The sequence below is a fragment of the Capricornis sumatraensis genome, chromosome 5 (assembly GCF_032405125.1).
Source record: "Capricornis sumatraensis isolate serow.1 chromosome 5, serow.2, whole genome shotgun sequence".
Classification (NCBI taxonomy): domain Eukaryota; kingdom Metazoa; phylum Chordata; class Mammalia; order Artiodactyla; family Bovidae; genus Capricornis; species Capricornis sumatraensis.
Window position 1 is genome coordinate 32,045,004 of NC_091073.1, and position 13,988 is coordinate 32,058,991.

The window sequence follows — 13,988 nt, forward strand, 5'->3', positions numbered from 1 at the left end:
TCATTGCTGCAATCGCCATCTGCGATGATTTTGGAGCCCAGAAAAATAAACTCAGCCACTGTTTCCACTGTTTCCTCATCTATCTCCCATGAAGTGATGGGACTGGATGCCATGATCTTAGTTTTCTGAATGTTGAGCCTTAAGCCAACTTTTTCACTCTCTTCTTTCACTTTCATCAAGAGACTCTTTAGTTCTTCTTCACTTAAACCTGTATGCAGGCCAGGAACAACAGTTAGAACTGGACATGAAACAACAGATTGGTTCCAAATAGGAAAAGGAGTACATCAAGGCTGTATATTGTCACCCTGCTTATTTAACTTATATGCAGAGTACATCATGAGAAACTTTGGGCTGGAGGAGGCACAAGCTGGAATCAAGATTGCTGGGAGAAATGTCAATAACCTCAGATATGCAATGGCAACCCACTCCAGTACTCTTGCCTGGAAAATCCCATGGATGGAGGAGCCTGGTAGGCTGCAGTCCATGGGGTCGCTAAGAGTCGGGCACGACTGAGCGACTTCACTTTCACTTTCACTTTCACTTTCAGATATGCAGATGACACTACCCTTATGGCAGAAAGTGAAGAAGAACTAAAGAGCCTCCTTGAGACAGGATCTTGCCTAACTGACCACTCTCTTCCCAGGTCCTGGCATATATAGCAAGTGCTCAATAAAGATTTGTTGAAAGAAGAAATAAATGGGTAACTTTAACTAGCTGGGAGGAGGAAATTTTTTAGTCTCCTTTCTGGAAGTGAACACTTCAGTTATTGGAATATTAGGATGTTTTAAGAGACAAAGAAAAGGTATTTTAATTGCAGGCATTGTTTTGGACAGTCATTTAGAGTTATAAAAATGAACACACTTTCATTAAGAATTCATTTGGACCCTAGATTAATTTTATATCTCTTCGGTATTGGCAAGAAAGGATGTTTTTCAGTTTAGACTTTTAATTAATGTGAATAATGGACCAGAACTTAGAAAGTTTTTCTCTCTTGTTATTTAACTTTGGTTCTTCTGATTTCTTCCCTAAAGTGCACAGAATGACATGGAGTATGTTGTCTTAAGTCAGAGTTCTTCTCTAAGTAGACCTGTCGATTTGAAACCCCTCCAAACTCTGCATGTTGTTTCTGAGAACAGTTGGTACATACCTAATCTATTTGTGAGTTGAGACAGAATTTTATCATTATTTTTAAATCTAGTTTCCTTGGAGCTTAAGGGAAAAGTTTTATTTTCCAAGAGAAGTATTTTACATGTATTTAAAAGAAAAAAAAAATGCGTGTCCTTTTGCCATTCCCCAAGAAAATCTGTCTTAAAATCTGAGGCAAAATAAGAAAGTGATGAGTAGGGTCAAAGGTCATTTTGCATAGTTTAATTCAAACACTTGTGCTGAATGATTTGTTGACAATTTCAGAAAATCAGATGTCTATCCGAAACAGATTTACTCCTTATATACTTCTGTGCTTAGTTTGATATTCATTTCTGAAAATATTTGTAGGGACGTGCGGGATTTCTGTGGCTAAAGTTAAAAATATAAAATTTTTAAAGATATTTTATTCAAAAGCTCTGTGCTTATGTTAGCTTCTAGACTTATATCAAACAATGTAACTTATACATTGAATTAATGGGTTAAGGTGTAAAGATTAGCAGCTGCTGCTGCTGCTGCTAAGTCGCTTCAGTCGTGTCCGACTCTGTGCGACCCCATAGACGGCAGCCCACCAGGCTCCCTCGTCCCTAGGATTCTCCAGGCAAGAACACTGGAGTGGGTTGCCATTTCCTCCTCCAATACATGAAAGTGAAAAGTGAAAGTGAAGTTGTTCAGTCGTGTCCGACTCGTAGCGACCCCATGGACTGCAGCCTACCAGGCTCCTCCGTCCATGGGATTTTCCAGGCAAGAGTACTGGAGTGGGGCACAGTTTTTTTATTTAACGAATTTTACACCATTTGCTAATAGAATATATAGTGTTCAACATGAAATATAAAATATTGAAATTATGGACTTGCTATACTTATTACCCTGGCAGGGATTGATAGGAATTGAAGAGTTGAGTTGTAATACTAGAAGACATTAGAGATCTGGATAAATGATCATACTATCTGGTCTGTAAAATCTCCAGTGTGAGCCTGTATGTGAGTACTATAATGCGGAATGGTCATGGACCGTCTGCAGCCTTCTTAGTGGTTCAGTACACTTGCTATACTGAAATGACTCATTTGAAAAGACCCTGATGCTGGGAAAGATTGAAGGCGGGAGGAGAAGGGGATGACAGAGGATGAGATGGTTGGATGGCATCAACTCGATGGGCATGAGTTTGAGTAAACTCCAGGAGTTGGTGATGGACAGGGAGGCCTGGCGTGCTGCAGTCCATGGGGTCGCAAAGAGTCAGACACACCTAGCGACTGAACTGAACTGACACTGCCGTATAGTAGCATGGAAGATCCGCTAGAGGAGGGCATGACAACCCACTCCAGTATTCTTGCCTGGAGAATCCCATGGAAAGAGGAGCCTGACAGGCTACAGTCCATAGTGTCGTAAAGAGCTGGACACGACTGAAGCGACTGAGCACACACACACAGCATGGAGAACACAGAGCCACACTGACGGATGGGAATGAGCAAAGATAAAAGGGGCAGAAGCAGCAGCTCAGCCATCGTCATCTTCATCTCAGCTGGGCTCCCCACCAGAGTAACTCACCTGGCGTCAGACGAATGACACAGGGTGTGTTTTACAGATGGAGCCTCAGCCGAGATTACACAGGCGTACACATTTATCTGTCACACAGATGTTTCTTCTTGTGTTTTCTAGCCAGCAAGGCAACGGCTCGGCTTTGCTGGGGGATCACCTCCAGATGTTCAACCATAAAGAGACCCTGCTACCCCACTGAGAGTCAGCAGACAGCTCCTCTCTGTAGCTGGGGCCCCTGAGCGACAGTACAAATTAGAAAAGGGTTAACCCATACCTTCTTGGCAATGGTCATAGTTGTAGTTCAAAAACACATAGAGCACAGCATAGTCCAAACACTGGATTTCCTCGTAAATAGTCAGAAACTTGCAAATCATATCAAGTTAACTCTTTATTTTTAAAATCCAAAATAAGTCAAACCTGGCAGGTGGATCTTCTGAGACTTCTGTTTGCATATTTTCTTGATGTTAATTGCTAATTTTTCCACTCCAACAAATTTGACTGTTTAAGCAAAATCAGCTTGAGTCAGATACCTCAAATAAGAAGTTTAGATTAACTCCCTCTGTGCGTTTATAGTTTGCAAAATTGTCTCCAGGAGATCCCATTTATTTCTTTTGTATTTTTAGAAACGTCACAAAGAGCACATTTTATTGCAGACATAGTGAAAAAGACATAGTTATTATTCATGTGGATGTTGGCATTCACTTTATAACCTGGCGGGGGGAAACATGTCAAAGCTTTATTGCTAAGTACAAACTAAGTTTTCAGATATTTATGAAAAGAAGTGAGAGTGAAACAAGGATAAATTCCAGATTTTTGGTTTGTGCAACCGGGTTATGTTGTTTACTCAGAGAAGGAAAATTAGGTGATCAGTACATTTGGGTACAAATGGAATAAAGGTTATCTTTGAGCTACTTAAAGTTTTTGATACCTATTGGAGATTCTAGATCTAAGGGATAACATTAGGCAAGCAGCTGAATTATGTAAGTTTGGAGTTGAGGGGAGACATTGGAATTGTTTATATGAATTCAGTTGTTGTTGGAATATAGCTGTTTCAGAATGGAAGGTATAAAACGTTCTAGGTGTCTTTTCTGGAGATGATTTGGCTTTTGGAGGGCATGAAATCCCTTTTGTATAAAATAAGAATTTGAAGAATGTTGTTAGAAAATTTTCAACTCCAACATTTTACATCTCTATGATCTCCACTCATAAGTCACTGTTTTGTATCAAGAAATGTTTCTTTTAGAAACCATTAAGGAATTCTGCCCTTAGAAGATAATTGTTTTGCCATCTGGCCTTCTCATCCAGTTATCACAGCATTATCCATTCTGGCACTCATTTCTCTCATATTTCAAGTCCAGCAGAAGTGTAGATGAAGCCAGAGACACGGGAACAAACAGCACTGTTTCTGCATTGCACACTGGAAATCGTTATACACACTTTCGTGTGTGTCTCTATGTCAACGAGGTGGTAAATACTGATCAAACTTGATTCGTGGGCTACATGATGCGATTTCTAGGTATTCCAGTGACTTCAGGAGTACATTAACAGACCAGAGTTTCTGTTAAAGGTTTTCAGTTTAAATGAACATATGAAATATCCTGTGAACACTCAGCGTTTTGTCAGTATTAAAGGTTTTTTTTGACATATTTTCTATCAGTGGGAAATTATATTTCAGTAAATTCACATATATCTTGCCTATTCTTTGGCTGCACTACCATTAGTAATATAAATCTCTTACTTTCAAAGATGCTTTGATTTTGTCATGTTTTCTTTTCAAAAATGCTTCATCCTGACTGCTCCTGTTAATATCTGATTTCAAGTGCCACTGGATTTGGTATTTATGCAGTCATTACTCTCGTGGCTCAGACAGTAAAATGTCTGCCTGCAATGCAGGAGACCCAGGTTCAATCCCTGGGTTGGGAAGATCCCCTGGAGAAGGAAATGGCAACCCACTCCAGTACTCTTGTCTGGAAAATTCCATGGACCGAGGAGCTTGGTAGGCTACAATCCATGGGGTCGCAAAGAGTTGGACATGACTGACCAACTTCACTTTCACTTACTGACTTTAACAAGAGAGATTTCAGTCAATTAATTAGGGTTTCCCCAGTGGCTCAGCAGTAAAGAATCTGCCTGTAATGCAGGAATCACAGGCAACACAGATTCGATCCCTGGGTTGGGAAGATCCCCTGGAGGAGGGCATGACAACCACTCCAGTATTCTTGCCTGGAGAATCGCATGGACAGAGGAGCCTGTCAGGCCACAGTCCATAGGGTCGCAAAGAGTCAGGCATGACTGAAACAGCACACACGCAGTGTGGGTAAAAGCCTAGTTTTAGTGAATTCTAAAGAGACTGTGAGAAGAAAAAATGAAGACAATGAAGAGAAATAACTCAGGGAAATTTACTGTGAAGGAAGGTACATAATGTTTTTGGTTTTTGGTTTTTGTTTTTTTTTCTGAGAGGGTGAGGGTGGGACCCAGGGAGGTTACATTTAAGACAGATAGTAAGACTGAAGGTGTCCGAGTGGAAGCACTCCAGCAGAGATGGGATATGAGTGATGGAGAGCAGGGTGGAAGATTGTAGAGACGGACAGGACCCAGAGCATTAAGCTGAGGGCTGGACTAAGATAGGGAAGCAGACCTTTCTTCCACTGTTATGTGAGTAAGGGTGAGTGGGGCAGCTTGGTAGCAGAATGTTGAATTTCTCTATTTTTAAATGTCTGTTTTCTCACTGAAATAAGCAAAAATAGCAGGAGTGAGGAAAAGGTCTAGATAGTAGGAGTTTGTGGAGAAAGGAGGTACTTTGAAGTTGTCATTGAGAGTGAGAGAAAATTAGCTAGAGAAGTGTAGTTATTTCCAGTCAGCACTGAGGGTCCATTTGAGGGTTATGATCACGGATATGAAGCAAAACACTCAGCATGATTGTAATTTGTTTATTTGTTTCCTAGCTTATTCAGCTGCTTGGGTTTGGCAGAGATTTAATATTAACCAAGGTTGGAAGTCTTACTCATACAGGAAAATCCATATTGAAAAGGCAAGGGAGTTGACGATAGTAATAAGGGAGTGATTTTTAATGATGGAGAATGGAACCTAGTCCAGCAAGGAGGGAAGCTGAGGAACAAGGGTGGTGGAGGTGACAGGCAGGGAAAATGTAGGTTCAATAGCTTGGAGAACCCTCCAGAGGTGAGGAGTGGTCTGGGTCAAAATATTCTGAGGATGAACCCGAGGAAACAAATGTCTGAAACTGAGGTTTAAGAGCATGTACAGCCACCAACAAAGGCCAGGTCACTGGGAGCTGAAGTAGAATGGAGGATAAGACCATTGGCGGTTATGAGGTCAGGACCCTGAGAGGCCATGCTGGAACTGAAGCTGAGGAGAGAAATAGCAACAGAAAAGTCTTTTTACTTAGCGGGTGGTATCTGTGACTTCCTCTTGGTTATTAAATACTCCCTGTGGTCAGACATCCAGAAGCTAGACAAGATGCAGAGTCACCCCTAGGAAGCAGGAACTTTTGACGTGGCATTTCCTGGACACTGGTCACACGTGCTCCCTGGCTGACCTTCGTGAATGGCCCCTAGTTCCTGTCCTCTAGCCACACACCCATAGAGTTTTGCTATTTTTATCCTCTTGCCCTCACAGAGGCTCTTACGGGGAGAATCTTTTGACCACCTTGTGAAGGCATCTGTTTGACCCACCAGTATCGTTGGCTCATCAGCCCTGAGGCACTAGCTCCCGTGAACTTTTCCAGCTAAACTTGGGTGTCGAGAGGGGGAATTTCCACAGCTTAGCAAGCATACATCCAGAAGACGAATTGCAACAATCTGGAAGATAGTGTCTCGAAGGGACTCTCGCAGTCTCCTTCACCTGACTGATATGTTTTCTAATTTAATGTCTTCTCCCTAAAAAATCCTCTAACCTGCTCTTATATGTTGTCTTAGGTGAGTGATGAGGTCAAGGTAGCAAGCCTGGCTGCTGATCTCTTTCTCTGTAACTGTCCACCTCTCTCTTGAAGAATGAGTGGATGTTTGTCACTGAACGTTCTTATCCCTGGTGTTCCAGCTAAACCTGGAGCTTTTCAATTAAAACCCTGCTTCTTTTCTATGGTGTTACATGTTCTTTTTCTAGCCAATTAAGTGGAGTTTTACAATTGTATAGTCAGACTTCAGGAATAATACATTGTCTCTTTTCTCCAAAATCTGTGTCTTATGTACGCTTTATCCTAAGTTATATTTTATTTCTCTAGAATCTTATTCACAACTCAAATATATTATAAACTGGGTCACTCTTTCCAGAATCATCTTCCGGCGTTCTCTCCCTGTCTTCCTGTGCTCAAACCGCACTGACCTTTCAGTTGCTCAGACACACTGGGCTCTCCTCCAGTCACACACTGTGCCTTCTGCCAGAAGTGCTCCCTCCCCTGATTTCCACTCCTCACACACATCCACATCCTCCTGTCCATCCTTCATCTCTGATGTCTCAGCCTCCTCAGTGAAACTTTCCTAAATCGCCTCTCCTGTTTCAGCTAGTGTGTATTCTTATAACATGCTGTATTGCTCCCTGTATCATTTACCATACTTGAAAATAAGAATAAATTTGTGCATCTGTTTGGTGCCTTTCTAACACTCGAAACTGAAAGCTCCCTGAGGGCAGGACAATGGCTGTTTCCCCAGTGCCTAGCAGAGTGTCTGAAACATAGTTGGCACTCAGTAAATACTCGCTGAATGAATGAATGAAAACTCCCAGTATAATTCTTACTACAGTGAAATTGAAGGGCTTTGTCAGCATACGCAAGGCCATTTGAGGTTGTGAGCACTGGATAAAAGTCTGAGGTTAAGACACCCTTCAAAATTTGAGTCCTTATATATTCTAAACTGCAGGATGTGTCTAGTTTTGCAAAACATAGGTGTGAGTGGGAGATAAATTTGAATTTTTTCATAGAAAAGTCTGTATTCATGATTTTTGTGTTGGTATTCTAACCGTGCTGCTCATCACAATAGTTGGTGTGTTGCGTAAATGGGCACCGACTCAGCAGGAAATTCTAACCACTCTTTGAAACACAGTTCAGGATCTGCAGATAACCAGTCAGTAGGCTCCTTGTCAAATGAAACAAAAGGCCTATGTGAGATGAAATCATCTTGAGAATTTTTCCCCATATAACAAGTTTTTATACCATGGCATTTTGCTATTGTTCAATTTAGGTGTATTGCCAATTACCTTTTTAAATTATAAATCATGTACTTCGAGAGATTAAATATGATTTAATTTACAAAATAAAAGGTCTAAATAATTTTCAAATTCAAAACTGATTCCTTGTTGTGTTCCTATTCTTTAATTTATATTTGGATATTAATAAAAAATTTTGTACTATCACTAAATTCTGCATCTTTTTGAAGTTCAAGATTTCAAAGTCAATATTTCCATTTTTCAGAAGTATACATAGGTCTTTTATCATTTGACCATTTAGGTATAGGAAAATTAACAGACAAGAAACACTCTTAGAATTTGCGCTACTGTCTTATACTGTGGTTGCCATTTATTGGAAAATGAGATTGGGGAAGTTTTTCATTACCTCTCTATTAGTATTATTTCTGTTATACTTTCTTCTTTTAGGGAAAAAAAATTCTCAGGTTTGCCTGGATTAAATTGATTCATTGCAACCTGTCCCTTGTGACAGTTTCATGGTTTCCAAAGGAAAAGTTCATTATTTGCCCTTTTCTCACCATTTTTTAAGTCGGTTAAACAGTGAACCATTTTTTTAAAAAAGACATTTAAAGACCTCATTCCCTGCCTAGGACACCAATACAGTATGGAATTGGTGGGACTGCTTCAGATTTAGTATTACTGAAGAATTTCACTGCATACAAATTCATTCAGAAAATGATCCTCAGAGATTAGAAATCAGGGTGTACTGAGGTAGAATTATAGGAAATCAAGGGATATATTACTGCTCTGTTACCGCCAAGAACCACTGAATATTGAACCCCTGAACACTCTCTTCTAGCTGCTTTCGAAATCTATTGAACAACTGAAGCAACCAGGCAGTCACCTCGAGGAAGCAGAGGAAGAGCTTCAGGGGGACCAAGCGATGCAGGAAGACAGAGCGCCCTCTAGTGGCAACAGCACTAGGCGTGACAGCAGTGCTTGTGTGGATGACACATTGGGACAAGCTGGTGCTGTGAAGGTCAAGGAGGAACCCGTGGACAGTGATGAAGATGCTCAGATCCAGGAAATGGAATCTGGGGAGCAGGCTGCTTTTATGCAACAGGTAATAGGCAAAGATTTAGCTCCAGGATTTGTAATTAAAGTCATTATCTGAATATGAAATGCGTTGCTGGTTTTGGTAAATGGATATTATTTCCTATCCATTTATATCTCTGAATGATTTGACTTTAGTGTTTAAGGATTCTGATTAATGCAGATATATCTATATATAGATCTTTCTATATACTGATCTCTATGTGGATAGCAAGGTTTCTTGAAACTCTACTGTTAAGGAAATACCTGTTACACTAAAATTATACTACATCAGTATCCAAGTGATTAATAGGCTTTTAATTCATCCCAAAGCCTGACCCACCAATTACATCTAAGGAAAACGAACTCACTGTTGGTTTTAGTTTATCTGTTGAGGTCAGTGACTGCTGGATAGTTTTCCAGTCTGATCAATGAAACATTTTATTAGTTATTGATTTTTTTTTGATATGTAGAATTCAATTTTCACATTGTTGTACATAATGTATCATACTACAGTCTTGAACCCTATTAAAGTTAGTCAGCCCCTTCCTTCCTCTCTCTTTTTTTGTTAAGTGAAATGTTCTGGTTACTATGCCAGTAGTCCTAGGTTATTGTATAGATTGCAGTTGAAAATATTAGGAATAGAGGTGGTTCTAAATATATAGATGCAAAGTACAGCACTATTTTAAATATCACATTATGTCTCACCTAGTACTGCTCATTTCATTTTTATCCTGTGTTATTTGATGACATTGTTTATTGGAAAAGATCAAATGAAGCAGATGCAAATGTTGGCAAGAACTAACGTGCTGCTTTATGGTCCAATCAGATACAATATTGTATCTCCAGCTGTGGAAAAAATAGTAACAGTATGATTATTATCTGATCTGAAGTCAAAAATCATGTTTAAAAGAAGAAGATGTGTCACATTTGATAATCATTATCACTAGGATCTCTTCAGTATAATTCCATAATGACACAATGTGTGCCATACTATTTTGGCAAATAAAAAATTAGGAAAGTTAGGTTTAACAAAAGAATCTACTTGTACATAATGCACCTTCAGAAGGACTATGTCCTTTGATGCTATGAAATGCAAACAACTTTGAAGGCAACAGAAGACTGTTTATTTAAGTCAGTTCTTTGTCAGGTTCCTGCTGTTCTACAGAAAACTGTTTCTATGAGGCTGAACAGGAAATGCCTTGTGGAAACAGGAAGTCCAAGTGATTCATGTACTGAGGAATGTAGGGAAAAAAAACGGAGGATAGTGTTTTACTCTGTCTGTTTTTAAAGGGCACTCTATGAATTGATTTATTGTCTAAGAAAATAACACCACAAGTAGGGAAATTATTAAGGAAGCTTTTCACTGGAACATTTCCTTCATACTCTCTTTTGATATGTTTACCTTGTTTTATAGGTTTACTTTTGTTAAGCTAGTTAAAGATTCGTTGTATTAAGACCCCTTTAATATGGATAATCCAAATTGACCTAGAATCTTTGTGAGGTTTTTTTCTATTAAAATATTTATATTTCTAAATCCGAGGTATTTTAAGGTGTAGTATCTTGTTTCAAAGGAGATATAGCAGTTTTGCCAAATGTAGACCTTGTATAACTGTATGTTACTGGCACGTGTTGTTTACATTTTGCTGTGACATTTAAAAATATTTCTTAAAAAAGGTTACTGCTAAAGATACATTATCCTTTTTTAAAAAGTCTCCATTCAAAGTAAAGTAACATAACTAGAAGTTAGAACGTTTAAAACTTTTCCATATAATGAAAGTCCTTCGATAATTTGACAAATAGTTATAATAGGCAACACTTCCTACTACCAACATATTTTGGTTAATATATTCCTTCAGATTAAAATGACTTTTTGTCAGTTGTTTTGCATTAAAAATATGGCATTCCTAAGATAAAATTTTATATTTTTTCCATCTCATAAATATACATTTTATTTAAAATCTTTTTGCAATCTCATAAAAAAGGGATAGTGCATCTTTTAAAATACATTTTATTTGGGGAGGAACATGTGGCTGAGCAGGCTTTTGTATAATATTACTGCAAAGATATGTAATCACAAACAAAAAAACTATTTTTTATAGTGTCATTTGAGAGAGCTTCATCAGTACAGTTGGTGGACATTAATTGTTTGAATTTGATAGTCTTTGAATTTAATCAAGAAACTACCTGGAACCAGTAAAAAGGATAGCTGGACTTAAATAATCTTAGAACTAATTGGTAATTGTCTCTTTTAAAATCTACTGTATTTATTATAATTAACACCCTTGAAGGTGATCTCTTGTTTTGTGTTGTAAATATATTGTTTGTATGTTTCTCTTCTTGCCTTCTGTTATAAGTCTCTTCCTTTCTCAAATAAAGTTTTTTTTAAAAGATCCCCTTTCATACATATGGCTTTGTGTAAACTTGATATATTTAATTGAATTTGAAACTCATGCACTAGGTCTCATATACCAAAATATATTGCCATTCTTTGTTGAAACAAGAAAATAAAGATATTTTGAGCAGTTACTTCTAATGCCATTAAAAATAATAAATCCAACAATAGTCACTTTAACCAATTTACAGCAGCCATTATCAGATAACAGACACATGTAAAATTTGTTGCAGTTTTATTTTCCCTGCGTGGCCTATTTCATACGTTATCATCTTTGATGTCAACTTCTAAATATAAAATTTTATATAAATAGATATCAGTCACTTTAAAAATCTTTTTAAAAAGGTTAATATAATCCCTTGATATAACAAACACTCAATAAATATTAAAATGAATAATTTTCTGTATCATAATAGTTATATCTATTACTGTAAGAACCTGACCTACAAGTTCAAAGTGACAGTATATAAAGAAAAGAGTAATTAAATGACCTCCCTTTATATGGAAACAATTATTATAATAGTAATATGAAGCCTGAGCCTGAGCCTGAGTCAGGTGAAGGGGCCTGGACCATACAGGAGCCATGCTCATTGCTCCTTTTCTGCTCAGTTGCAAGCAAAACATTACTTCATAATCTGTTATTATGTGTATTTGGTTCAATAAGTTAAAAATATTTGTTTTATATTCTTCAGTTCCCTTAACCTAAACTTCAGTAGTGTCACATGAGTTAAAACTACTCTAATTCTGTAGCTAATATCATTTACTATTACAAAATGGATTATCATTCTGTAAGCCTGTAAATTTGATAATTTGGTCAGACTTGTGGGAAATATCACTGATGCTAGTCATAATTTCCTGAAAACTGCCTTTGGACTATAAAATTGTAAGATTACTTGCTTCTAGAGATCCTTAAAAAGCTGGAGAAATCAATTAGATAATGATTTTATACTATACATTTGATTTCACAAGTGTAAAGGGACTGTTTCAGTACGTATCAATGTTAGAAGCTCTTCTATTTTCTGAAGAAAATAGTTTTTGCCAACAATGAATAACCATTTACACTTCTTTCTCTATTTGTCAAGGCCTGCCTGCTTGGTGAAGGGGGCTGCTGAAATGGAGACTGCTACTTTATATAGTTTTAAGAAAGACAGCTTTAAAAAAAAAATTGTTTCTTCATACTTATCTTTTTTCTAAAATATGTCAAAAAGGAATTAAGATACTAAACATTTTTTTTGAAACCGACTCTTCAACAGATATATAGGTGGACAAGAGTATTTTTTTTTAATTTGGCATTCCTTTGTGACTTTTTCCACTGACAGAAATATACAATTGTGCATATATAATGATGGGTTAACAATGATAAATAATCCAGGTTTACAAATTATAACCGATTATATTATAACCAATTAGAATTTCATATACACACACACACACACGCACACACACACACACACACAAGATAAAGAGTTTGAGAGGTAGATTACCATTCCCTTTATTATTTATCATTCCTCCAACTGGGTTTTAAAGGGCAAGTATGGGTGGGGGGCAATCAAAGAACTCAGACAAATGAAACAGGATATGAGAAATGTGACTCTTCAGAATTTATTTATGTTTTAAAAGTTGTCTATTCTCACTTTATAATAATTTCTTTAAGGCTTGTAGATGGTAGGGTTTAGACAATGCAACTTTGGAAGACCATTTGATTTACAAGAAGACTTTTATTTTTAACTGTTGCAAATATATTATGTACTCGGTATTGTTATAAACACTTTACATCTGTTCACACATTAGTCCTCACAACAGCCTTACAGGGTCAGTATTATTGTCCCATTGTGGAGATGAGGGCCTTGGGACACAGAATAAGTCAAATCAAATCAAGGTCACCCAGTCAGTGGCAGTCTGGCTCCAGTTTGAACCTCGGCAATCCCATACCAGTCCTTGTTCTCAGCCTCTACCACTGAGCTGTATTTGTGCAACAACTCTCCTTTCATGTCCAAGTTTATGAAATCGTTAGCGCTTTCTTCTCTCTCTCTTTGCCCATCAGCATTTCCAAACTGTTTTGAATCAGTTTCCTCTTTCGGTCACTGCTGTAAGTAAAGAGATTGTTGTTGTTTAGTTGCTAAGTCATGTCTGGCTCTTTTTGTGACCCCATGGACTGTAGACCACCAGGCTTTTCTGTCTTTGGGATTTTCCAGGCAAGAATACTGGAGTGGGTTACCATTTACTTCACCAGGGGATCTTTCCAACCCAGGGATCAAACAAGCATCTCCTGTATTGGCAGGTGGATTCTTTACTGCTGAGCCACCAGGGAAGCCCACAGAAGTCAATATAGATGTTGTAAAAAGGAAAAACAAGGATGTTTGTCTTGAGTTGTAGACCTCCTAAGTGGTTTTCCTATTGAAAGATGCATAGAGATTGTCTTGAGGGAATCTGTTGACAGTTGGTATTCTGACCACACCCCACAGAGGTTCTGGTCTTGTCCTAAGAGTGCAGGAATCTATGTTTTTCAAGCCCTTTGTGCTCTGGAGGCTGCCAGGGCCCTAAACCACTTCCTAAAGTGTGTCTTGATTTTTCATAGCTTTTACCTATAATCCTTGGATTCTCCGATCCATTGTTTTCATAGTCGACTGTCTTGTATTTCTTGTATATTGTTCTGTTTCACCTGCATGTTAACTCAACT

At 38.0% G+C, this 13,988-nt stretch overlaps 1 protein-coding gene across 9 annotated transcripts in view; it reads left to right on the top strand.

Annotated features, from left to right (window-relative positions):
• Positions 1–8,995, top strand: part of HDAC9 (histone deacetylase 9) — a 209,944-nt gene extending 200,949 nt beyond the window's left edge. For all 9 annotated transcript variants that reach the window (XM_068972971.1, XM_068972979.1, XM_068972972.1 and 6 more), the window contains one exon: positions 8,681–8,995. In XM_068972971.1, coding sequence (XP_068829072.1) covers positions 8,681–8,995 — 315 coding nt within the window. The remainder of the gene's footprint in view (positions 1–8,680) is intronic.
• The last annotated feature ends 4,993 nt before the right edge of the window (positions 8,996–13,988 follow it).